A 27,429-nucleotide genomic window follows, 5' to 3' on the forward strand; every position below is an offset into this window, starting at 1 on the left:
ATTATGCCAAAAGTGCAAATACTATTGTTTCCCTTGTTCAAGAGAGGCCTCCTTAATCCCCGCAATATCTGAAAGGTTCTTCAGGTTCTCGGCCCTTGCTAGGGCTCATTTTCACTGGTTTGAAGCTCGTCACTGCAGCTTTCCCACCTCAACTCTGGGAGAACAACCAAGTAATCAGAATTATCTAGTACGTCATTCAGTAGAACTGCGAAGTGACAAGACGTGAGCGACCCGATTCCTGACATGTTTGCCTCATAAAAGAGCTAGTAAAACATACGCAAAAGATACTGACTTATAATCAAATCAGTTTTGATACCCCTTAGACTTAGTAATCCAATGTCTGCTTTTTTTATTAAGCTTTGTTTATTTGTTTGTTTATTTACTTATTGGTTTATTGTTTATTTGTGTGGTGGCATTAAGCCTGATCAAGAATCTATTGAACTTCAGAGTAGCTGCACATCAAGATGGAATCATTTAACAAGGAGCGGTGACTGAGGTTAACATACAGGATCCGACTTGTGGAATGCAGATTGCGCTGCGAAGAGAGCGCTAGGTTTGCACTGCCAGGGTTAAAGAATGGCATATTTTGGTGCCGCCTTTCACCCCGTAGAACAACGCAGGCTGTACATAAACAGGAGGCATATCTAATGGTGCGTTTCATTAAAACATACACCAGTCCAGCTGTTCCTTCGCAGGCCCCCCACACCTCCCCCACCACAGCGCAGCAGAAAGTGCAGAGCTATGGGCACATGGGCAATGGCTGATCATCTTCCCATACATGAAAAAAACATTTTCACACAAAAGGCTGAGCATTAAACCAGCCAAGTACGTATACCCACGACGGAGGAAGGCCCTGTGCTTCTATACTAATCTTGTGCTCCTCTGTGTCTCGCAGATGGGCACTGGAATAACACACAACAGTAACCAGGGACATATACCAGGGATCACGACAACGCAGCACAGGTCTGGGAAACATAGAGCAGGCCGTCCTGCACTTTATGCTTTCCTCAGGCTTCCCCACTCCAAGAAGGTGACCCACGGTGAGCAAATAACAAGGGAATCTTGGCTGAGGTACACTGCATATAGAAAGGACAGCATATTAGAACAGGTTTGAACTGTTGGGTGTACAAGCATATGTACACATTAGGTCCGTCATTGAGAGTCTCTTGTTGAGTAAAATGATATAAATACACCGTTGTCCAGATTTATCAAAATATCTCAAGTCAGCTCTACCAAGCCACGCAACGCCACCTTGCCTAGCCCTGCGTGGCTTGGAAAATCTCTGCCCTAGGGAGGCATTCCGTGGATGGAGAATGGGTGATCCCACACATCTACCTATGGATTTTGGCGCATTCCCAGATTTGTCATAAGTGGTAGACCTATGAATGCGTTAAAATGCTACGTCTTCCCAAAGGAGGCGTAAAAAAGAGAAATATGTTTATTTCTCTTCATTTGTTTCCTCTTTCTATGTGTGGTGCATTCTGTAGCAAACACAGAAAGAGTTAAAAGCCTCAGAGAATTGTTTTTCAGCAGGAAGGTGTCCCTTCCGGCACAAAAAACTATCCTGCCTGCAATGCAAGCACCCGCTCACCATGGTGCAAGGGTGCCTGCGTTGGGGCTAGGCAGCACATAATGCACCAGTACAAGGAGAGGACAGGGATACACCATATAATGTTAAATATGGTGCATTTCTGCCCTCTCCCTTTCACCCAGAGCAGCAAGTTGTCTTGCTGCGCTGCTTTGTGTGGCATTTTGATAACTCTGCTCTCGTGTCTATAAGAGATGCCATTCACACAATGTCATCGTCACTTAAGTGAGGTGCTGTTCTCTGAGGGTAGAGTTTGACGCTCATACTGGCAGAGGAATGCCGCACAAGAAAGCTTTTGCTTGCCTCAGCTCCTATTTCAAAGCACATTGAGAAAGTGCAAAGCTGTACATTATGCTTCAGCAAAAGAGTCACAAACATCAAAGATAACGTTTGGGCTGCTTGAGGTAGGACAGTTCAACAGAATGAGTCACTGGAAATTACATATTTACAAATGAGGGGATATTATACATCATTTGAAAGGTCTCATTAGATCTTGTAAATGGAAATAGTTGACATTAAACAATGTGGTGCAATTAAGAGCTGAGTTAGATGTTTTCCTAAATCATCTGGAGCAGAATAATGCCTTTGGATTTAGGGATCGCTGTGCTTCAGCCTCTTGGTAAGCCACCATACAATATCGATCACTCAAGTTGTTCTATAAGTTTTGCTCATAAAATGACTTTATTGAAGGAAAGTTATGTAACTGCATATCTGATCACCTACTGCCATTCTATATAATTTAGTGACGGATTCACAAAGAATGGCATTCCTCATATGGGACTAGGGAAGAGGGGACTCTCTGTAAATATGTAGGAATTTAATGATGGCTGCTGAACTATGGCTGTCCACATATGGGACTATGGAAGAGGCGAATCTCTGTAAATATGTGCGTAATTTAATGAGGGTTTCGTAAACTATGGATGTCCTCATATGGGATTATGGAATAGACAAATCTCTGTATATCTATCAAGATGGTATTGCCTAAATATCTTCTGCTATGTAAATAAGGTCATCACACAATTTGCTTTTCTGACATTAATCTGCACATAGACTTACTGTAAAATCCCTCATAAATTTTGGGGCACCTCATAAAGGATATTTTGTCAGAGCTTCATAGCGTCTGTCAGAATAGGCAGTACCTCTGGGTTTACTGTTTTTTTAAGCAGTGGCAGCCCGCGCAGGTAAGCGCAGTGGAGCGGGGCTGGGTGAGGGTGGAGGTGGAGTGGAAGCGACAAAGGACTGAATAGGTAAAATAAATAAATAAATAAAACTACCTACCTTGCGCTCGCCGCATCGCCCACTCGGCGATGCAGCGGGCTCAAGGTGAGTGGTTTAATTTATTTATTCAATTATTTTCCCTATTCTGTCGTTTGTCACACGCACACCCCACCGCCGCCCCTGCACCACCCCACTGCGCTTACCTGCACGGGCTGTGACTGCTTTTAAGGATGGGTAAAGTTTTATATTAAAGGGCTGTGAGTTGTGAAGGGTGAGACATTTTGTTGGCAACAAAAGAAGCGCAAAGAAAGTCTAGCAAACGATTCTTCAATGACCAATAAACCTGTTATTTTGCTTACTCCATAAGAAGGGACACGTGTGGTGTTGAAAGCTTATGCTCTGTACTCCCTTTGTACCTTCTACTGAGTGACTTTTAGATAAAAGGACTCTCCGAAAGAAGACATGGACTTAGATCAAATACCTGGATATCTGCCTGGAGTGTGTACCGAGGTTTAGAGCCCCTCGGCCATTCCTTACCTGACTTTGCATCATCTTCGAGCTGCAGTTCTCGTTTTCCAGCAAGTCCATGTTTGTCGTTGAAGGATCTGTGGTTGTCTACTGCATCTGTTTAATGCAACACACACCAGAGACATTAATTCACTTTCCATGTTCAAATCTTGTTACTTTAATGCTATCACTGTTGCAGGTTTATGTACGATCTTGAATTAGGTTTCTAAATTGGATTGCGTGGGTTCTGCGAACATACTGATGGACCCTTTTTAAACATGATGGTTCGTAAATGAAAGAGGTAATCAATGTATGTAAAAAGAGATGAAATCGTAGGAAAGGAGTATGCTATGAGAACTGGGTGAACTTAGACTATGTCTAGGTGATAGTGAATTTGATATGTGGGCTCGGTACCACTCTAAGTCAGCTTAAATAAAATAAACTGCTGTTATGTAAAATAACCTCCAAAAGCTATCTTACATTCCCCTGGTGGCGCTTCTCTCCCCCTTGCAATGGGAATGTCCTTTATCAGTAAAAGTTGATCAACTCGACCTGAAACAAAGGATGATTCCTATTACACAGTTTAGAGAACAGCCGGTACACAGTATAGTACAGCACACCCATTCCAGTACAGCTCTCATTACACATTGAGGGGCGAAGTCTTCTGTACAATGACACTTTGACTTCAAAGTCTACAAAGTGAACTTACATATGTCTACAGAACAAAAGAACTGACTCAGCCGAGGACAAGTCTGGATATTAGAATCAAGTTTGATGCCCTCTCAACTAGGCCTGGGCGAAGCACTACGCTACGCTCGCGTAGTTTGCGAAGTTCGCGCTACTTCGCACTACACGAACTGCACGTAGCACAGTGCGAACACGCGTAGCGTAGTGTTGCGTAGTGCTGTGGTCATTTTTTGCTTGCTCGCGGTCCTCAACGTCAAGTTGGCGACCGCGAGCAAGCAAAATGACATCCTGGCGAGACTTTTTCCTTGTTCGCGATCGCGAGCATGGAAAATAAACCTCCCGGCGAGATTCCCAACGCGAGAAGGTCAGGTTTCTCATTGCGAGGGGTCGCGTATGCTCGCGACCGCTCGCGATGAGAAACTACCAGTTCGCGTTGAGAAAGCTGCAGCTCGAGTAAAAATCTACTCGAGCAGCAGAAAACTACAGCTCGCACTGTGCAAGATGCCATTTTCAATGATTGCACAGTGCCGGTTGCTTGTCCGCACTGTGCAATCATTGAAAACAACATCTTGCACAGTGCGAACATGTTACTTCGCAGTTCGCGAAGTGCTACGCGTAGCTCGCGTAGTGCGAACTTCACTTTGCGTAGCTTCGCGAAGTGCTACTTCGCGAACTACGCCCACCCTTACTCTCAACGAAAGCTGAGTAGACCATTGAACCGCAGATCGTTGTACTGAAGAGAATGGCATGGCAACCACTTGCAGTGGCTGGTGTCTGCCAACTGCCCCATCATTCCAATCATGTGTTATTAAAATGATCTTTATCCATGACGGAAATGCTCTAATAGCATCTCAGCTCTTCCAGCGAGTACTTCACTGGTCATTGTCTGCCACTCTCCACATTATAGGACAGGTCTATGGTGGAGAAAAGGAATAATAATGAGCATATCTCTTGGCTGCAGTATGAGTGCTGTCTTATGCTCTACATTCTGTTCTAATGAAACAGGGTTCTGTGTAGTCTAATATCATTTTACTTCTTCTTGAATTTTAAGAATACCTATTTCAGTCTATTAGACTATGTTAAGGGTTTGGATAGTAAAGTTAGATATGTATGGCCCTTAAATGGCTTATGGACACAAATAAACCCTTTGCGGAGTTGCATGGGAAATGCAGTGATAGTGTACATCTATAGCATGAACACATAGGTTATGATCATGAACCTATATAGGATATTTTACTTTCTATACTCAACTTAGCAGTGTATTTACCGTTTATTTTAGTGGTGAGATGTTTTGATGGGCTGCGCTGAGTAAGTGATGGTTGAATCGCTAAGGTACAGTATAGAGATTTAAGTGGCAACTGCATGCATGATGTTGCATGCACTTAGAGACGTATTTACAAGCCCTTTGCGCCGCCAGAGTGTCGTTTTTATTATGGGAAAAAGTGGCATACTGGTGGTGCAAGGGGCTTGTAAATAAGCCCCTTAATGTTTTGCAAATAATGAGCGTGACTTGTGTGGCCAGCTTCAATGATTCAGAGGGATAATATTTGTACAACTAGGAAATATTGATAAGTAGACTTTGAATTTTGGTAAGAATAAGAGATGTGTTAGTGTATATTTTATGGCCACAATAACCATACTGAACGACTCTATAGGCTCCCTTCTTGAGTAGAGTAAGTGTATCTGTTAGGTATTGTTTGTATGGTCACTGTATTTTACGTTTTGGTTGTGATATGTGCCCACAAGTGAGTTGTAACACAGCGTAAAAGTGTTGACGTACTGTGGTATCCTGCTCTTCTTGATATTTACTTTCACATGCATCAAGAAAAGCTTTTGCGAGTCCTTAATTGCGAATATTAAGGAATCGCAATTAAGGACTCGCAAAAGCCTATGCATGTAGGAATCGCTATTAAAATAGCGATTCCTTAACATTCATTAATTGCGACTCACAAATTGCGAGTCGCAATTAATGAATGGCTTCCCATTCATTCCTATGGGCCTCCAGGCCCATAGGAATGCATTGGAGATTGCGGGAGCAATTTGCGAGAACCAGTAGGTACTCGCAAATTGCTCCCGCAATTTCTAGGGTTCAAGGGTGTCAAAATGACACCCTATTGCACCCATGTATTTGAACTCTGCACACATGTTGCATACACACATGCTGTAAGGGCATGTCTGTGCGCAACATGCAACTTAGAAAAAAGCAAATAAGTAAATTTTTCTAAGTTTTAGCAAACTACCATGAAGTCCAGCTTCATGGTAATTTGCTCCCGGTAATAGCGAAATCGCTATTTTTTAAACTTTAATGCATTGCATTTAAGGAATCTCAATTAGGGATTCCTTAAATGCAATCGCTATTTAAGGAATCGCTATTTTGGGATTCCTTAAATTGCGATTTTTGCATTTGGGATGATGCATCCCAAATGCAAAAATACCGGTCGCAAAGGGGCAGATTCTGAGAATCTGCCCGTTTGCGACTGGTTTTGTGGTTGATGCATGTGCCTGTTAGTTCTTACTTTGTATTCTGTGCCCTGCTGCTCAGCCATTGTATGAGTCATGTCATAGAATGTTCCGGTGTGTCTGGTTGAGTGAAATGTCAGTTGGAGAGTGTGGGTTGAGCAGCTGAGATGCCCCCAGTGGGGCTGCTGCTACTTATACTACATTGTAACCTACTATTCCTGTAACCTAAGATGCCTACTTTAATCAGAAGAAAAAACACGACCTTTTGGGTTCATCATCATTCCTGCCTACCCTCCTTCATACGTTATTTCACTGGGGACGAGTGCAAAACAGATCTACTGTGGAGAAAAGGCCACTTATAAAACTTAAAAGGAGTCATGATTGCTGCTACAGGGGAGGACAAACATTAAGTTAAGAGAACTTTTAGGAGAGCCTATTTTAAGCCTACTAAGAGGAAATGCGCCTGGGAGCACCACCGGTGTCTATTTCCATTAGGCAGCCTTAGCCGCAGGCATTTAAATAGGCGCTGCTGAGCTAATATTGCTTTGGCTCCAGCGAGAACTTGTACTGGCAGTACTGTTTCTAACTGAGCCTGCAGTTCCTTGTATCAGCTTTTACACTGAGCTGATAGTGACTACTTTGGTCCTAGTGTGCTTCATCCTGCAGTTTGGTGTGTGTCACCTGCTTCACCTTGGAAACTGAAGAGCGTGGTCCTACAAGCACAGTGTTCATTAGAAACACTGGGCTGCCTATTGTACTTTAACACATGTGAGTGGTGGATTACTAGGACCTCCTACCTGCTTTCTACCTGCAGTACGAGAGGAAACACTACTTAACAGTGCACATGTGGATGTACTACAACAGTGTTGTTGAAATTGTTCCAGGAACCTTTGACCCATAAGTATTGTTGTCATTTTGAGGAGCGCTACAGGGAGTAGTGGAGCAAGCTTTAACTGTTATGCTCTACTGAAGGCAGCGCATGTTTCGCAGCGCGAGCCTTTAGATATAAATCTGTCTCACCTGTTTGCTTCTTAGTGTGCATTTAAAGTCATCGTGAATTCCTCTATGCTTTAAGTCATGGACGGGAGAGCGCTACAACTTCCACCTCCTGTAGAAAATTACATATTGAGCCCTTTCACACGGATGTGCACCATTGATTTTGACTTTGAGATTCAATTGCATCTCCTGTGCAGGACTGCAGGAATCTCTTGGAATGCTTTGCAAAGGATTGGCTACTTGTGAAGTGTCATGGGTGTGCTTTGGAGGAAGTCGGCAACTCGCAGTGGGATACTCAGGTACCAGATTCAAGTACAGTGTCATTTATCTTACTTTTTCTGCATGGTTCATTTAAATATTTGTTCAAATTTAATTTTAAAAGTCTAATTAAGTATGTTTTACGTTCGGTTGCTGTCTGCCTGTAAGTGTTTTTGCCATTCTAGATTTATAAGGTCTAATTTAGTATGGCCATGCTGGATTTCTTCCTGCATTTGTTTGTATGAATTTGGGGATAGGCTGCATGGATTGGATTGGCTTTTATTTACTTACCTACCTGTTTATTTATTGTGGCCTTGTATAGATGCTGATTTTGTGCTGTTTTAGTGTGTACCTTATGCAATTGTTACTGGAAGGTTGCTTCACTCATACTTTACATACTTTTAATAGTGGTGGGATTTGGGTTGTTGCATCTCAAATTATTCATTCTGTTGCCGGTGATGAAGCAGTGTTCCTGTTACCTTATTTACTTTGTGTTCTGGTGGTGTTGGGAGTTTTTGACCCAAATCTGATTTGAACTCAAACATTTTTGAGGGGGTATTTAGCTACCACAAATTCTGTTGTTGAATTTTCAGCTGATGAGTATATTATTGAGCTCTTCCCATTTTTGATGGGTGTATGTGTTGACCACATACTTTACTGGAATTTACTGGGGGTGGACATGCTTTGAGCTTAAACCTTTTGTGATGGGACCTATCTTGACCCCAATCTTTACTTGGATTGACTGGTGGTGAGTGTGATGATGACCTCTAGCATTTTCTGATGGGGCAAATTGCGCCCCTAACTTTGCGTGTGTTTACAGGTGGTGGGCATTTTTGTGTTGAGATCAAACCTTTTCTTATTGGTGGTGGGCTTCAATTTACTCTACTTGAATGCTCAAACCATATTGAGGGGGCATTTTTGGTACCCCAAATGTTAAAGTGAGTTTTTGTTGAAATGCAGTTGGTTGTGCAATTCTTACTTGCATTTCCTGGTGATGGGTCAATTTTTTGGCCTGGAACCATTTTGTGGGGTTATGTTCCTACCTTTTTTTTATTTACTTGTGATGGGCATTTGTGCCCACATTTATGAATCATTTACTTTTTACTGGGTGCATCTTTGGCACCCTGGTTCTGCGTCATTGTTTACTTACTTAGAAAAGTCTGTTGCATCCTTTGGAGCACATTTTTTTCTATTTTTGTTAGGAGATGGGTGTGTGCTGCTGCGTGTTTCTATCTTGCACCATTCTTTCCTAGGACTTATGTGTTGCATCCTTTGGAGCAAATGTATTTCTTTTTGCAATAGGGGAGAGTGTATGTTGTGCATGTGTTATCTCTCTCTTGCTTTTCTTATTTGATTTTACACTGAGCATTTCCATCTACCATCTCTTTAAAGGAGGAGGGTGTGTGGTATCCTGCTGTTCTTGATATTTATTCCTTCCTTTGTATTCTGTGCCTTTTAGCCATTGTATGAGTCATGTCATACAATGTTCCTGTGTGTCTGGTTGAGTGAAATGTCAGTTGGAGTGTGTGGGCAGAGCACCTGGGATGCTGCTCCCGGTGGGGCTACTGCTACTTCTACTAGATTGTAACTTACTATTCCTGTAACCTAAGACGCCTACTTCAATCTGAAGAATAAACTACCTTTTGTATTCACACCATCTCTGTTTACCAACCTTCTTACTTTATGTACCATACCTTGCACCCTAGCTATGTAAAATAGTATCCAGACTCGTGTTTTACAAACATCATTATATATCTTAATCTTCCAGAAAAGATTGACCACAGGGAAATAAATCCTCGGTTTCACACTACAAACTGAGTATTTTCTTGTCGTTTAAATAACAGTTATTACTACCCACCTGGATGGGAGACATATGCGGCTAAACAGGGGACCTGTATATTCTGGTTCTAAAATCCCATTATACGGTTCTTCTCACACAATAAACCATTCAGTCAGATCTTTCTTTTTAAATTAAATTCGACTTCCCATTGCTTGTAAATTTTGTAATTTGCGAGCTCATATAATTCCTTTGACTCAGTGACGGGGAAAACAATGCAGGTCTTTTTTGACATTAAGAGTAATACACATCGGACAGCTTCTATTTTGGAATCTGTTTTGGCATTTGACACCTTTTGAAGAATGGTACAACCAATGATAATTAAAATATTTAATGGACAGGTGCAAGCAGTGTACCCTCCTCATCTGTTTCCTCAAGTCTGCTCTCTTTAGAAAATAATCGCCCACTAAGCACGCGAGATGTACATGCAAGGCACATACGAAGCGCCAGAGTGGGTGGTGTACTATTCCACTTAGGAGGAGAAAACCATAATGGAGGAACATTATGTAAAGTCATCTCCCTCCATTAGGATGGTTAAAAACATGATCTGTCTCTGCACCTGTAAGTTTCAGTTACTGGAGGCAGGTTGGAAATGAGACTGCTGAGGGGTGATGAGTATTACGGTTGCCTTCCCTCTCTCTGTGCATGGGAACTTTGTCCCTCCTCTTCTCACCAGGTGGGTGGATGGAGTCACATGGAATATTTCTATACCCTCACAATAGGACCCCTATTAAGACCTGCAATGGCTGGTCGAAGCTTTGGGGTGGTGTAGCTTCCTCCACCAGCACCTTGATACCAACATTATACACAGCACAATTGGTGACCACAATTACAGACCAGTACAATTGTTACACCCAATCTGTAATAAGAAGTTAGGATCCAGAAAGATCTGTATTATGTGGGTCCGAAAATCACTTTAAGCCATGTCCTGTGAGGAAAAGCTGCTGTCGTGTGTTTTAGCTTACTTCATATCCAACCCAGTTCTTAAGCCCAGATGCGTTCAGTGCAATTTTGGGAACATGATACGATAAGATAACATAAAATAAGATTTTAAAAAACTAAAGTGATGTAATGATTTTAAAAGCCTTTATTTATGGAAATTTTCACATGCAGAGATGCTCTGATCATGTTTAAAAAAATACATCTGATACATTTAAAATAGTTTCAACCAGTTTAATATTTTCAAAGAATGAAGTTAAACAAAATAATTGAATTAGAAACTTATGATTTGATAAATACCGCTGGAAACACTGCATTCAGGTTACTCAACAGTAGGCATGTTTTAACAAGAATATTTCAGGTGCACTTACGTGGTCCTAGCAGATAGCCAGCACTGTTCAACGTCCAGCCTCTCTTTTCCTTTGCCTGACAAAAAGATGGCGTCAGTTAGACAGTGTCAAATAGTAAAGGTCCCATGCCCGCGCTGTAGTAGGGACGGTGCCACATCTCTGAACAAGATTAGGCATTTCATGCTTTGGAATTTTACCATAAAAGTGAAAAAAAACACACACACGCACAATACACACAAACCGGACACATACACACAGTCACACCTTCTAGTACATAGGCATTAGTTCACCTGTAAAGATTTCCAATATGGCGAATTAGCCTTGAGTGAAAGATTCCGGTAAAAACCAGAACAGGCAAATCTGGGCTGTTCCACCAGCTTTCAGGAGAACTGTCAGGAGCTGGGCAATGCACCTGCCTCCAGGTAATGACAAGAAGGTAATGACATTGCCCGGCGCCACGCAGTGCTCCTGAAGCAACATCCGCAGCAGGGATCTTGTGAGCCCCCAGCCCCCGGAATGCCACACTACCCGATGACCCTGGCATTCCCCCACGTAGGTGCCATCACACGGGCTCTCCTGCTGGGAGAGCTGCCTCGTGATCAAAGCCAGAAGCAGGGCAATGCGATTACTTTAATGCAATGGCCATTAAGATAATTACATTGCCCAGCCCCTGCAGTGCTTTACACTCCGGTCTTGCCATGAGAAGTGAGACTTGCACAGGCACTTGTAGAGTTCTAACAATTTCTGCATCCATAGCATTTAGTCAGCAATCTGCCTTTTTAGCCGTGACAGGTGGATGTCGAGGCGAGGTTGCTCATTATTCACATCTGCCTACCATGCCATACAAACTAAAGCGGTCTATGGTCCAGTTCTAAACAGAAAAGCTTACTTAAAATATGAGCAAGAAAAGTATGTAAATGGTCTATATTTGCCAGGTGGTATGTTTAAAAAAAAAACTTCTTTTAGCCGTATTTAGATTTTTATGTATACTAAAAAAGTATTCAAAAATAACACCTAACAAGTGTTCTGGAGCATTTTTACTTCATGCTTCGTAAACGCGTTGGATTACATTGGAGAATGAGTTCCATTTAAAAGGAACATCGATGGTGCATGGAAGCTTCTGCGTTGATGCAGTGGTGCCGGCCATGTGCAACAATGCAACAATACAACAATGCAAGCCATGCATAGCAATGGAAGCGCATCCTAAGGTAGGTTCCGACCTCCGGCCCCATAGCAACAGCATGATGGTAGGACAGCAATACTGCTCAGGGCTCATCCAAGATGTGTTTGACTCAATGTCAAAGCACTGAGTGAAGGGACTGAGCAAGAGCCCCTGTGTTTGTGTTTGCACAAGAGGTAGGCTGCGCTGTGGAGTCTCTGCACTCACTAACGAGCTGAGTCTGTGTAATTCCTCATCCCTGATAGAGTCCCTCCATGCTTTTCCCATGGAACAATCTTCTGGAGTCAGGAGCAGGGACAATGAACCTCTGCGGATATGTGCCTGCTGTGATGTATTTCACTGGGCACTCCTCTCGACAAAGATTGTGAGAACCAGACAAGCACGTGTTAGCAGATGTTTCAGCAGGTGACTCTGCACTCTAATGATGCACGACCCGTTCACACCTGCTTGATCAAGATACGTGTTAGGCTGGCCTGACACTATGCGTAATTATAAACATTTTTGGTGAAAATAGAGAAATAATGCAGATAATGTATACTGTTCCTACCCCAGCCGTGCAAGGCGGAGTTATTTTGAAATTTAGACTTAACCTGTGTTATTCCAATGTACATAACCCATAGTCCACATCACTGAAAGCATATATTGCACGATTTACATGCCAGGTAGGTGTTGAGTGCTGGCATTGCAGGGCTTGCCCCTCCCCTTGGATGTTGTGCAGTTTGGGGCAGATTTACAAGAAAGTGACGCATCTGTATAGATGCCTCCCTTTCCCTGCACCACCATGCAAAACCCTTGCGTCATCATGGATGCGCCGTATTTACAATACGGCGCACCATGGCGCAAGGATTGACAGATGCGTCAGAAATTCTGACGCATCTGTTGATGGAAAAGTCACACATTGCTGGAGTTGTGTCGCAAGCACGGCGCAACTCCAGCAATGCGTGTTGCGGCCTATTCTCAATACACTGCGTCACTCCTTATGCCAGCTTCAAGCAGGCATAAGTTTTGATGCAGTGGCGTCCTAAAAGTCACGCAGTGAAATCTTGTAGATTTCACTGCGTCACTTTTATGAGGCTTTCCTGACGACCGGAAGGAATGGGAATTATTGTAGCTGCAAATTTGTGGGGGCGGTAAGGAGGGTCCTTTAATGGATAGCCATCTAGCGTAGCTAGACCACTTTGAGCAACTGGTTGCTGATAGCCAGGGTCGGTGCAAGAGTGCAAATAAGCGGTGACCCTAACTTTTTAACAACATCACAACCAGACAAGAAACCATACTCTGGACATTGTGGAGCAAATTTATGTTGCCTGGCGCATCCCTGCAAATCAGCATGGATGCGCCAGAGAAGATGCGTCACGCAAGTTTACCCTTGCGCCACAATAGATGCGCCGCATTTACAATGCAGCGCATCGTGGCGCAAGGATAAACAGATGCGTGATGCATCTGATGGCGGAAGGGCGGCGCATTGCTGGAGTTGCGTTGCAAGCGTGACGCAGCTCCAGCAAGGCTCGGGGGTGCCCTATCGGTACAATGCTGCGTCAATCCTTACGCCTGCTTCAAGCAGGCGCAGGGATTTGACGCAGCATGGCAGGAAAAGTGACTGAGTGAAATCTTGTAGATTTCACTCAGCCACTTTTCGGAGGCGTTCCTGCGCCGGAACGCCCCCCCTGTGAAAGTACGCCCACATGTGGCGCAAGCTTTACAACGTGACGCATCTCCCTAGATGCGTCACATTGTAAATCTGCTGCAGCATGGCGCTGGCTTTGCGCCGCCGCTGCGTCACAAAAGTGACGAAACGGCAGCGCAAAAGTGAAGCACGGGGCTTATAAATCTGCCCCTGTGAACGCATCTGATAAGAAGGGCTGCCATATGCAAATGTAATATATTGCTAAAGACCACATGCAATTAAATGATGGCAAAGTCTGATGCAGCCCCATGTAGCAAAGTCAAAATGGAAAACACTTCTAATTTTATCGAGGTGAAAACAGCCCATCGTGACCACACGAAAACCAGCAAAGCTTCATTTATAACCGTAAATTCAAGAACAGGGCTCCCTCAGAGATCTTTTTAATTGTGCTAAATTCCAGTCTGGTAAATCACATTCTCTTATAACGGTAATTAAACATGATATAAATCTGGAATCTGAAAACAACCCAGATCTCCTTCCAGCCGAAAGGGGACGTAACATCATGGCTACAAATCTAATAAAGAAGCTACACCATATAAGCAAACAATGAACAGAAAGAGTGACAAGGACAAACACTACATGACAGCATGAGGAAGAGGAAACAAATGGTAGGAGAAAAATTGTCAACAAGAAGCCCCTGAGCCACCCTAGAAAGTGGTGTCCAAAAGCAACCAAAACATGCAGGGCCTCATTTATGAGTTTTTGCTGTAGGACAGCGCCACAGGCCTTCCTGCTGCGCTGCCCTATGGCAAAAAAAAAGGGCAGGGATGGGCCACATTCCCATACTTTTCCCCTGCGCTGGCACACAATGGGCTGCCCTGCGCCAATGCAGGCACTCTTGCACCATGGTGCAAGGGTGCCTACGTTATAGGAATAATTATTTTTGTGCAGGAAGGGAAACCTTTCTGCACAAAAACAATCACAAGAGGCTTTTTCCTCTTTCTATGTGTGCTGCAGAAAGCAGCACACATATAAAGAGGAAAAACGGAAGAAATAAAGATTTTTCTTCTCGTTAAGAATCCCTTACGCCTCCCCTGGGAGGCGTACGTTTTTGGCACTGTCTCAGAGTTACTATTTCTTGTAAATCTGAGGCAGTGTCAAAAAGTCATGGATGTTGCTGGGAACTCCCCCAGCAACACTAATTGCACGCCCCTTTAACGCAGAAAACTGTGTTAAAAGGAACAATATTTATAAGGCATCATTGAGCCAAAAAAAGTGGCTGAGTGCTGCCTGTAAAATATGAAGCAGGCTTCTGTGCCACCAGAGTGTCATAAAAAGTGACGCACCGGCGGCGCAAGGGGCCCGCAGTTCAAAAGGACTTCAAGATCAATGGCAAAAACCTTCAAAGAGGTCCAGTAGTATCAGGGCACACACACATCTGACACAGTACAGGCCCTCCATGAAGGGCAGAAGGACTCCCTCCCACATGCTGGGCAGATCTATGCAGGATAAAAGGTTGGGATTGACTGCACTCTACAAGCATGTGCATCTGTAGCATAGCAACTACTGCTGGACTTTTAAATACTAAAGGCAAGTTGTAAACAGGTCTGAAATGTGAAGGGTTCGTAGTATTTATTGCTGGCATTTTCAAAGAATCTAGTCCCTTCTTTTTAAATTAAAAATGAAGGATATGTCTAAACCATGGCATGAAGGAAGATACTCTGGTATTCAACTGTCTGAAGAGTTACCTGTCCTCAAATACACCACCAAGAAGCTCTAAAATCCTTTAACAATCATATCTTGGTGCAGCAGGCATGGGGTGCTATTGACATGTTCTACTGCTGACATGTAACTGGCCCTGGAGTGTAGCCAGGGCCAGCCGTGTTGGTTTGAATCCAATGAATCCACTGTTTGGCAGGACATACAAAGATTTGGCTGGATACAATGCTAGATCTGAGTCTAACCAAGTGATGGCAGACTCTGACCTAGCATGACTCTGATATAGGGATCTCCTGGGTTTTTTAACTCTCTGAAGAGTTATTATAAAGAGTGGGTGCCTTCAAAGGAGCATGAATGGAAAACATTTTGAAACAGCAGCTTTATTTGTTGTGAGGACACTAGATGATGAATGGCTTTCAGCCCCTAGGTATTTAGGGTGTGACTGTGGAAGAGTTGACATGAAGGTGAGTATGTCTTATTCATGATTACCCACCCTGTGGTCTTTTATAGGAAAAAGGATGCAAAAGTGATTGGGCTGGCAACAGTTATCTTTCAACGGCCGGAGGGTGAGCACTGTTTACATTGAGAGAAATTAAACATGTTCTTGTTGCGACGACCAAGCACCAAATCTGGTAAGGAAAGAGCAGTAGCGGCTCGTGGAGGGAGTGCTGCGGGGTGGTGAGGCGGGTGGGGGAGGAGCAGGGTGGGGGGTAGTAAACTACGGAATACGGCCGAACGGAGGTAAGTCCACAAATAAATAAATAAAATGAATTTCGTTGCGGGTGCTGCATTGCATTTGGCAATGCAGCGCGCGCAATGAAATTTGTTTCAAAGCCTTGCGTCCTTCAATCTCTTCTCTGAGACAAACGACAGTGGACCCAGGTTCAGTGCAGAATTTTTTTGTTTTTATTCACGCTCAAACAATTCCCCCATAACGCGTTTCGGCAGTTGCCTGCCTTGATCTATATATATGTATGTGTGTGTATATATATATATCTAGGTAATCCTAGAGAGAACCAAGAGAAAGTGGTATATTCGCAAGAATATACAATGCAGCACAGATTTTGTAATCTATGTGATCACTTGCCCTTGTGGCAAGTGGTACATAGGTTCCACCACTTTTCCAGTTAAGAAGAGAATACTGGAACATTGGCGTGCCATAACCAACAAAGACTTTAGTTATAGTACAGCCAAACACTTCCATACCGAACACAATGGAGATTGGACTAAGGCGAAGTTTTTTGCCCTAGATACTATAACTAAAGACCCTCGAGGAGGGAACAGAATTCAGGCCCTGCGCAGAGCAGAATCCAAGTTTATCTTGCAAGCAGGAAGTGTAGCCCCATTCGGGATGAACATTGATGAAGAGATGCATGTGCATCTGTAAACTGTATATTGTTGTTTAATGTAGTGTTAGCCTCAAGAAATCCAGTTACTCCTGTTCCGTGCCATATGAGTTCAGTTTAGGTCGTATTTTCAGCTGCTATGTATGGTATTATGCATGTAATTTTTAGTTATTAGTATCAGATAACTTATTCATTATTTGAAATAGGCTATAAAAATATGACTGCAGAATTCATCTTGGTGGGTTTTAGGACCCCTGTTAAAACTCCCTTTAGGTAGGTGGAGCCTAGATATATGTGTGTTTCCAATGACACTGCACTGTGTGTTCTAATATATATTTTTTATTCTTGTTTTTACATCTAGATGGGACCTGGAAGCTTTCAGACACTACCGTTACTGTTATTTGATACAAGCACGGAGCATCTGGTGACTATACTTTAGCACCATCTCCTTAAGGGTTACCATGATATTTTTCATAGCATATGACAATTTAGTTCTTATTTCACTTTTCTTGAGCAAGATAGGGTACTACACCTTAATATCTGGTGAAACTTTTGAACTATGAAATTGTTTAGCTTATTTGTATATTTTGTCGGTGGCAAAGCCTAGATGTTATTTGACTTACTATAAGTTTGATTGTACGTATATGAACACATTACAATGAAGTATGTAAATTCTGCTTGTCTTCTATATATATGTGATTTTCACAGGAGATGCATTAGAAAACAAATGGTGTTTCGCTATGTTTTCAAATTTTAATTTGTATATTTGATTATGCCATGCTACAGCAGCTTGATGGCTAGAAAAGCTAATACCATTGTCATATAAACATTTTTTCTTCCTTTTTTTCTTAATTGAACGAACTGAAAAGTCTGTTGTCTATGTTCTTGTATAACCTTAAATACACTGAACTCGGAACCTATGGTCATGTGACCAAGAGCTTGTTTGCTCGAAACGCGTCATTTTGTTTGCCCGTAAAATAAAATACTACAATTCAACTCGATTCGTGTGGCTCGTACTTACCAAAGATGAAGGATCTGTGAGTGTGAGCCGACAGAGAATATATATATATATATATATATATATATATATATATATATATATATATATATATATATATATATATATATATATATATATATGGGTTATACTTACCTGTTAGATTTTTTCCACGCATATGCCTTTACCATTCTTGCCTTTACAACGAAAACTTTGGTTGAAAAGGCATGCGTGGTAGAGGCATATGCGTGGTAAAAGTTTTTGTGGTAAAGGCACATATGTGTGTGTGTAATTTATATTATATTTTATATATATAAAGATATATATATATATATATATGCACACCAGTGACGGCCCGTGTAGGGCGTTTTACCGGGGCGGTGACGTGGCGCAGAGGAGGAGCAGGGTGGGGGGTTGCAAAATGCGGCAAACGTCTGATTTCAGGTAAGTTACGAAAAAAATTAATAAAACGAATTTCGTTGCGTGCGCTGCATCGCATTTGGCGATGCAGCGCGCGCAACTAAATTCGTTTTATTATTTTTTTTCGTAACTTACCTGTACTCTGCCGTATGCCGCATTTTGCAACCCCCCACCCTGCCCCTCCTCTGCGCCACATCACCGCCCCGGTAAAACGCCCTACACGGGCCGTCACTGATGCACACCCACGTATACATATATGCATGTGTGTGGTATAAATATATATTTATAGGTTTTTCTGGTAAAGGCATGAGTGGTAAAGATGCATGCATTGTAATACAAGTGTTGTAAAGGCATGCATGGTAATGGCATGCGTGGTTCCATCATACAACCTGTCTGGCGGAGTAAAATGGTGACTTGAGAGTATAAACTGAATTTGTTGCTCTGTCGCATGAAAGTCAGTTCGGGCAAATCTGAAGACTTCTGACATTTCTTTTTATGTTATTATTATTTTATCTTTTGATTTACCACGTGGTTACAGGCTTTATTCTTTCTAATTTAAAACCAGTAATTTATTAACTTGAACATCCTAGCACCTTATTTTATTAATCTACATATCCTTGCAACTTTTCCTGTGATTTCAATTCTTTCAGATTAAGATGACCACTTCCCTCTATGTCATAATAGATATTGTTCCTAGTCTCGACTTTTGTGTGATAGCCTGTTGTATTTTGGATGTTGTAATTTTGCCTTGCTTTTATTGAATTATTTAGACTAGCACACCTGAAATCAATGATTTGCAGGGGAAATGTTCAGGACTAAAGAGAGTGTCCATAAATACCTGAAATGAGATTTTAACGCTAAAGCGTTCCATATGACAGTCAATTGGGGTTCATGCTTTTTAATGCATATATATTTATGTGTTGTTAAGTGACAATGGGCCTCATGTAGGAAGCCTAATACCGGTCGGTAACGGCCGATTTTCGGTAAATATACCGTTACCGACCGGTATTTAGGCTTTTGAGATGTAGGGGATCATTTCATGATTCGGTATTTACCGAATCGGTAAAATTACCGAATCGGTAATTTTACCGATTCGGTAAATACCGAATCATGAAATGAGATGTAGTGGGAGTGTGTGGTGGGTGTGGGGATTCGTTATTTACCACCAACTAAAGGTTGGTGGTAAATGACGAATATGTGTAAAAAAGCATTTTTGTGCACGTTTAAGTGTGCAATGTGGCAGACATACATGCCCTTAGGGCATGTATGTGCGCCACATGTGCACACATGGCCGAATCAGGGGTGCAACAGGGTGTCAATGTGACACCCTGCCACCCTTGCATGTGCTCCCCCCATTACCGAATCGGTATTTACCGAATCGGTAATGAGGCATACCTTCCCATCAATGGGAAGGTATGCCTCATTACCGAATTTCTACGAATCGGTAATTTTTACCGATTGAATACCTACATACGAGTTACCACTTCTTAAATACCGAATCGGTAAAGTTCGGTATTTAAGAAGTGGTAACTTGTATGCTACCTACATATGGCCCAATAAGTGGTAATTATTTCACGTCCTACTCATAGTGCATAGCAGAGATCCCAAGGGCCAGACTCCTAGACTCCCATTCAGCTTCTTAAGCTACCGTATTCTGTTTTTGCCCACCGTAAGAAGAATCCAAACCTAAAAAGGGAGTCATCACTGAGGACATAGATACACCCACTGTCCTCATCCAGATCCCATACAGTGCTTAATTAGAGCCAGTAGATGTTGGTGGGGACCAGCAGCAGTTTTTTTTAGGGACTGGTATGTATTTTTTTACATCAGGAATTTACAGAGAGAGAGCAAAATAAATGAAGCAGAAAGGCTGAGGAAGAGAAAGACGGAGAAACAGTCATATAGGGAGAAAGCAGGAACCTTCAAGACTGAGATCATGGGGCTAGGGCTGTCTGGCAGTGGATTAAAGATGCATAAGGTGTATTTAGGAATACACAGCCTTGGCATTCAGTGTGCCAACCGTTAGCTTCACCAGCCTTGGGCTGCGAAGCAGAGCTATTGGCACCTGCACTCAGTTTACAAATTAAGCACTCACACCACTCTAGACTGAAAGATAAGCATGTGCTGGCAGTTTCTTTCTGTAATGATTAATGCAACTGAAGTTATAATATCGGGCCATTGCAAAGTATTGATCTGATATTGATTTATTTATCTGCATGTCTTGCTCACCATGATAATACATAACCACACACAACTTTTCTCAAGAGCCGTCTTTTAGCAGATGAAAGATATTTTCTGACAAATAATAAAACGAGCTGTCGAAGATATCACTGCGGTTACATAATAAATGTGTACTAACACCTTCCATGACTAGCGTGCTCTCTTTGGCTCTTGGGGCAGCTGGATATTCTTTTGGGGAAATGTACTTTTTTGGAGGCTCTAGCTCATGGCTTGCAAAAAAGTAGGTTAGTTAATTATGTCCTGAAATTGGCTTAAAAGAAAGATGGTTCAGTCAAAAGTAGTTTAGGATCGGAATTATTCCCATGTCTAAATTACTTTTGACTGTACCATTTTTCTTTTAAATGATTTTTAGGACATAATTAACCTATACTTCTTCTGATGTAACCGTATCCTGTGGGCTCTAGAGGTATGCCCCACATATAGGTTAGCTTTCATAGTATAACAAAAATTCCTATTTAGGGTGGCATCGTCCCTTGGTATAAGTACCCTTCCTGTTTCAACTTGTAAAGAACATAGGACGTGCTACTTTTCTGAAACGCAGAAAGTGATTTTGCTGCAAATGTGGTTGATTTTTTTTTTGCAGTTTTATATAGCTCGGTCTCTGCCCACGGGCTTTGGATCGCCTTATATGAGCACCAGATTACATTACACAAGGTCATATTCAGTTTTTTAGACACAGGGAGATTAGTGCATTTTCCGAGTTGCACAGGATGTTGAGCAGAACCAGAAGCTCTAACCAGGTTTTGCATTTCCAAAATCGGCAGTTCTGACCATTAGGTGACATCTCCTACCTTCTGTACTTTTGCTATTTCCCATCTGGTACGCCTGGACATCATGATAGTTGAGCCAGATTGACATCCATTTCTGTAGTCAAAAGTGATACTCCTTACATTTTGGTGTATGAATAGTATTTACACAATGCCACATTGTCAATTTTACATACAGAAGCACTCTGAGCAGCTGCACATCTACTGTAGACACCATGCCACTTCAGCCCAACACCCAGTACAATCATGCGTCAATCCCAATTTGGGGGGTATTGATAAGAGAGGCTAACATGGAATAGTTCTGCATAGTCAAGGCTGATGCCGTTTCCAGCAATGCCTGCAAGTGACTGAAAGGTACAGCGAAGAACTCTGTGGAACCCTTTCTTATTGAGTGTGTCCAATATGGGGCGAGCTTAGTGGACTGCACTCTGTAGCACTGAGATCTAAGTGCATCAACTAAGGTAAGGTTCATCAGGCAGCTTTCAGATAACATTAGCGGTCAGTGATCCAGAGAGGCACTTGGTGCCCACTTGGAATGCTTAGAAAGTAACTACCTCTGTCCAATTCCACCAATATTGTTGCTCATGTTCCCCTGTGTGAAATGGATTTCAGTATTAGCAAGAGTCTGAGGCTGGGTTTATGAAGCATTTGCATTGTCCTTGCATCTCCAGGTAAGTGCTTCAGTAATATTTTCAAAGGCACGCAAGGGGCAATTTGAGCTGCCTTGTGTAGCTTGGTAAGGAAATGTAATGCAACGCAGCTGCTTGCACTGTGTTACGTTACATTTCTACTCGGGAGACATTCCATGGGTGGAGCATGGACGTTCCCATGCGTCCACCCATGGATTTTGGCACATTCCCAGATTGATTAAATCTAGTAAACCCGGGAATGCCTCAAAATGTTACGTCTTCCCCAGTGAGGTGCAACGAGGAGACATATCTTTATTTTTCCTCGTTAATTCCTCTTTCTATGTTAGATGCATCACTGCATTACACATATAAAGAGGAACATGCTTCAAAGGTTGTTATTGTGCTGGAAGGTGTCCCTTCCTGCACAAAAACAATCCTGCCCGTAATGCAGGCGCCCTAGCGCTATGCTGCAAGGGTGCGTGTGCTGGCACCAGGAAGCACAAAGTGCGCTAATGCAAGCAGAGAGTAGACATGTTCCATATCTTTGTGAACATGGATCATTTTTGCCCTCTCTCCCTTTCACACAACACAGCAGAAAAATTTGCTTGCTGCCCAGCATTACATGAAATGTTAGTAAAAGTGCCCCAACGTTTATAACCTAATAACAAAACTATTCAGGTAGGACCATGATTAATACATTTTTGAGTACTCTTTGGTTCCAACATATTGCTTGGTCTGCTTCTTTCACAAGGATGATCTTCATTAATATTATTTCACCCGTTAGTTAAAAATACTTAATATTAAGACTTCTATAAGTATGTCTGAGATTAATGGGATTTCAGTGATACATATCATTTGAATAACACAACAATATGCAGAAGCTGGCAGTGCTTACTGTGTGTCATGGATGGGCATCAGAACTCATGTTTGGCAACAAGAAGGAGGAAACGAAAGACAGAAAAACAGTGACAAAGGGAGAAAGCAGGGTTCAAACAGAATTTGCAAACGTGAGATAAAGAGATAGGGTAGTGGAAGTAAAGAGCATGAGGAGGATTCAAGACTGGGTAGCTCTTGTATTCAGCAGCAGAGCCTGCTTAGGGCAGTGCGACCCGTGCAGCGACACCTGGCACCGAGCAGTGGGAGGGTGGGGTTTGCTGTCTTTAGAAATTACTTATGGGTATAAAGGCACCTGCTTCAGAGGTCCTTATGTGTCCAGCAGTTTGCAGGCAACATTGCAAATATGAAGCTAATGCTTGAGATTAATGTTCTTGCCTGAGAGAGATCAGAGTTTTGTCCAGTGACATTTTTGACTGATCATAAAGTAGCACAGATGGTTAAGATGCTCCTGCATAGGAAGGTGTATCATGCATAGTATAGAACTGTATTTTATCTGGATAGCTCAGTGGGTAACTGCCTTTGGCACAGAGATCCTTTTGTTACTTTCAGTTCATAAATTGCAATCCTAATACAGCACAGTAACTATGAACTGTCATCAAAGAGCTGCATGCAAACTGCATAGTAAGGGTTAGAATGTTATGTTTTTCCCCAGTCTTTCATTATCATAACTTTTCTAAAAATAGTTTGTTTGGGTAGAAACGCATTCTTGTTAGTAAAACCTACTCCAACCACTGCGATATTTAAATCCTGAGTTGTGCTTCTCCAGACTAAATATACTGCCTTCTTGTATGGATGCGTGATTTCTCCACCTTGAAATCCTCATTGTTTTATGTACCATTTTCTACAGATGAATACACACATGATTTATTGTCTCTATATCATGTCTGCGTGGTGTAAAGTGCACTGACACCCTAAACTGGTATGAGTAGAGCTACAAAACAAATGAAATGTTTGTTAGTGAGGGGATAGGGAGAGATGAAGGGCACTTTTTAGATGGTGGTAGTGAGGGAATTTGTGCAGAAGGGGGTCTTTGGGGAGGAGGGGGAGTTGCCAAAAAAGATTGCCACACTGGCGACCAGGGCTAATGTCGGCTTCCAGCAGTACTGGCCACAGGCTCATAAGAACAACTTTGGGCCTCTACATATATTTATGTTTTATTTTTAAGAAATGAAGCGCCTCAGAAACACCAGTGCCCCTCTCCCCCCAGCATAGTTTTCACGCGTTAATTCATTGATGAATGAAGACAGCTTACCGATAACACAAGTCCAAACGTGTGCGAGAGGCTGGCACAGAAGATTAGCGAGATGAACACGAAGCTTGTGCACCTTTGCATCTAGACAAGAGAAAAACAAAACAACAGTTTCTTCCCTCTGCAAGTTTTCTGAACTTTGCCAAGTCAAAAATAAAAGTGAAGTCGATGACCTAACAGTCGGTTCCAGAATATAGAAATGTTCTTCTTAAATGCCTCCGCCCCTTTTTAAGCTATGACAATTCTGCTGTGTCGGCGCCTACCCACGCGAGTTCAGGTAGAGAGGAATATAGCTTCGAGGCAGGCTGGGGCTAGTTATTTTTGATCCACGATTCATATTTAGCCTGGCAACTCATTAATCAGTTGGGATGTAAACTAAAGGCTGGCATACTTCATTATTTCATCGTCACCTTTATCTGGCGTCGATGAAGTTATGCAAAGAAAACATTGTCAAGCAGCATGCAGTATACAATGTTCCTTCCATCGTCGGGGGCGAAAACATAATTAAACATGTGCATGATGTCTACATCATCCCTGAATTTAGGAATCGCGGGGTCAGGGCGTGCGTTCTAAACTCAGGCAACAAAAATGTGTAGAACATGACTCAACTCAAGCTGACAACGGCGCTTGCGAGATAAACCGCATAACACACAGAGAGACGCGGCTGTGAAGGAGAGAGAGGGAAGTGAGGGCAGAGCTTGTCACCTTGGCAGAGTGTGGCGGTCTGTCCTTCAGGCAGTCGTGTTCGTCCGGCCTCTGGACAGCGGGCAGCAGGCGCGCTTGCACGTGCAGGCTCTGGGCATGCAGGGCGGTGACGGGGCTGCAGACCTCGCTGAATATCAAGATGAAAACCTCTGAAAAAGGGTAACAGCAGACCCCACTGCGTAGTCGGAGATGTGCACGCAGCCTGGGCGATCTCTTTGTAGGAGAAGCCTTCTCCTCCGCTCTATTTATTGTCCGGTGTGAAAGGACCAGGGGTTCTCTCTCCCGGGGGAGCTGCCAGGGAGGCCGACGTCACACAATCATTTCCCCTCCGCAAGTCACTGCATTAGGAAGGGCAAAAATTACAGCAATTCAGTTAGAGGTACTTTGAAGCAATATGGAGGTGGAAGATAGATAACAGCCAGGGTAATTACTCGTGATTAGGGCCCGGGTCAGGGGACGCTCTGACTACCAGCGAGAGTCCCTCGTTCCGCCCGCCTCCCTTATATTCACAGCCGGAGAGTTATTTTGTATGAGACTTGGAAGACAACAAAATCTGTTTATAGCCCATTCTTTGCATGCTGGCTTACAGAAAGACCGGAGTGCGCTCATGAAATTATTATTAGCCTGCCCTCATTGCATTTGCTGACATGTCTGCTGTCTTTGTCTACTATAGCATCAAAATGGACCCCCATCAGATGACAAACGTCATATTTTGTCAAAGAGGTTTGTGCTGACGTTCATTAACACACTTTGACATCATTTGATACGTATATCTGCCTCGAACCTTTTATATATTGAAGCGGTTTTATTTAAATAAAAAAAATATATAATATTAACTATCACTTGCTTCCTGTGCGTCACTTATTCAGCTGGAGCTAATAAGCCGAAGAAAGAGCTTTATGCGATGCATGCGGGTTTAGTAACTTGATAATGTTTTAGATTAGAAAGAAAGAAATACACTGTCTGAACCACTACACGTGTCCGTTCAAGGCCGAGATCCTTCTCCTGACCAGCAACGAAATACTAAACTGCTAAAGAATACTAAAGTAATGCCGAGACGGCATTACTTTACATCACGGAACATCTACGCCAGGTTCTGGATTCAGGTCGCACTGCAGCGCTTTTACTATTAGATCTAAGCGCTGCCTTCGATACTGTGTCCCACCATATACTGATCCAACGCTTACAGGAGGCGGGAGTGACTGATCTCGCTCTCCAGTGGTTTCGGTCTTTTCTATCAGATCGTTCTTTTAAAGTGGCCATACCACCTGGCCAATCTGCCACTTATCCCCTGGAGCTGGGGGTACCACAGGGATCCTCGTTGAGCCCTACTATGTTCAACCTCTATGTGAAACCGTTGGCTGGTGTCGTTAAACAGTGGGGTCTTACGATGGCCTCATATGCGGACGACACACAGCTAGCGGTGACACTTAGTGGAGACCCTGAGGTGGAGGCCCCCAAATTTCGAGCGGGTTTGTTGGCAGTAGCAAGCTGGCTTCGCACCAACTGCCTTCAGTTAAATGCCACCAAAACAGAGGTGTTGGTATTAGGGAAGCATGCTGAGCTATGGGGTAACCAGTGGTGGCCATCAGAGTTGGGGGTCACTCCCATTCCAGCTTCTGGAGTGAGAAATTTAGGCATCTGGTTGGACTCTGCGCTCACCTTCAAGGACCACACTAAGAAGGTGGCTGCCACGTGCTATGGCATTCTGCGGGGAATAAGGCCGGTCTTAAAGTATTTTGATCCCCCCACCAGACAGCTTGTGGTCCAGGCCTCTATACTATCTCGGCTGGACTACGGCAGTTCACTGCTGTTAGGGGTGAATCAAGAGGAGGCCTCTAGGCTCCAAAGGGTGCAAAATGCCGCGGCTCGGGCCATTGTGGGCCTCCCTAGACATTGCTCAGTGTCTGGTACCATCGCGGCCTTACATTGGCTCCCGGTCAGACAGCGAATTCAGTTCAAAGCGCTATGCCTGACCTTTAAAATTTTGAAATCTTCTTCGCCCCCGGCACTTGCTAACCTACTCACGCCCTATGTTCCTTTGAGATCCTTGAGATCGGAGAGGCTTCACCTGGCGGTCTGTCCGCGCTTTAAATTGAGTAGAATGGGTGGCCGCTCCTTTAGGGTGCTCGCGGCAGGTTTGTGGAACTCGCTCCCGGTACACATCCGAGCTCTTGAAGACCTGCTCGCCTTCAGGCAGGCGATTAAAACTTTACTGTTTCCCGTGTCTGGTTAATTTCCTTTTCTTTTATTGTGTGTTATGTTGTAGCATCTGTCACAGCGCCAGGACGCCCCTTTGCTGGGGCAGCTGTGCGCTATAAAAATATAAATAACATAACATAACATAACATAAATACTGAAATACTGAAACGCATTGCACGTACTCCTCGCACACAGAGCGGCTGTCTCATTTGGGCCCTAAGGGGGGTCAGCACAGACCACAGGCTAGCTTGTTGGTGTGAAAAAGGCCGCTTTATTGGAAACAGGTGCACCTTACATAAAAAACATACCTTGGCCTGTGCCATACAAAACGATTCCTCACTAAATATAGCCATCCTATCTGGCCCCCCACCCCCTCCCCTAAAATTTTTCCCCCCCTGCAACAATCATAACACAACTTACAATTCCTAACTTTCCTACCCTACCTAACTAGGTAATTTCTTATGTTCTATCCCACCGTAACCATAGCTCAGTAAATATCCCCAATGACCTAGGAGAAACACCCCCAAATCCTCGCGCACCACACCAGCACCTGTTCCAGCGACAACCCCGAACAAAGCATCCCCCGATGCACCTGTCCCCAAGAAAACCA

The 27,429-nt window shown here is 43.2% G+C and overlaps 1 protein-coding gene across 2 annotated transcripts in view; it reads right to left on the bottom strand.

Moving 5' to 3' along the window:
• The window catches only part of GAL (galanin and GMAP prepropeptide), a 168,870-nt gene extending 143,760 nt beyond the window's left edge, over positions 1-25,110 (bottom strand). The window contains exons 1-5 of one of the 2 annotated variants that reach the window (XM_085646379.1): positions 24,618-24,881; positions 23,916-23,996; positions 10,862-10,916; positions 3,794-3,865; positions 3,344-3,430 (exon numbers count right to left, since the gene is read on the bottom strand). In XM_085646379.1, coding sequence (XP_085502505.1) covers positions 3,344-3,430; positions 3,794-3,865; positions 10,862-10,916; positions 23,916-23,996 — 295 coding nt within the window. In that variant the 5' untranslated portion in view covers positions 24,618-24,881. Of the gene's footprint in view, positions 1-3,343; positions 3,431-3,793; positions 3,866-10,861; positions 10,917-23,915; positions 23,997-24,617 lie in introns of both variants that reach the window. The other variant, XM_085646380.1, reaches the window with a different exon arrangement.
• Between the last annotated feature and the right edge of the window lie 2,319 nt (positions 25,111-27,429).

Source organism: Triturus cristatus, chromosome 3_1, assembly GCF_964204655.1.
Source record: "Triturus cristatus chromosome 3_1, aTriCri1.1, whole genome shotgun sequence".
Classification (NCBI taxonomy): Eukaryota; Metazoa; Chordata; class Amphibia; order Caudata; family Salamandridae; genus Triturus; species Triturus cristatus.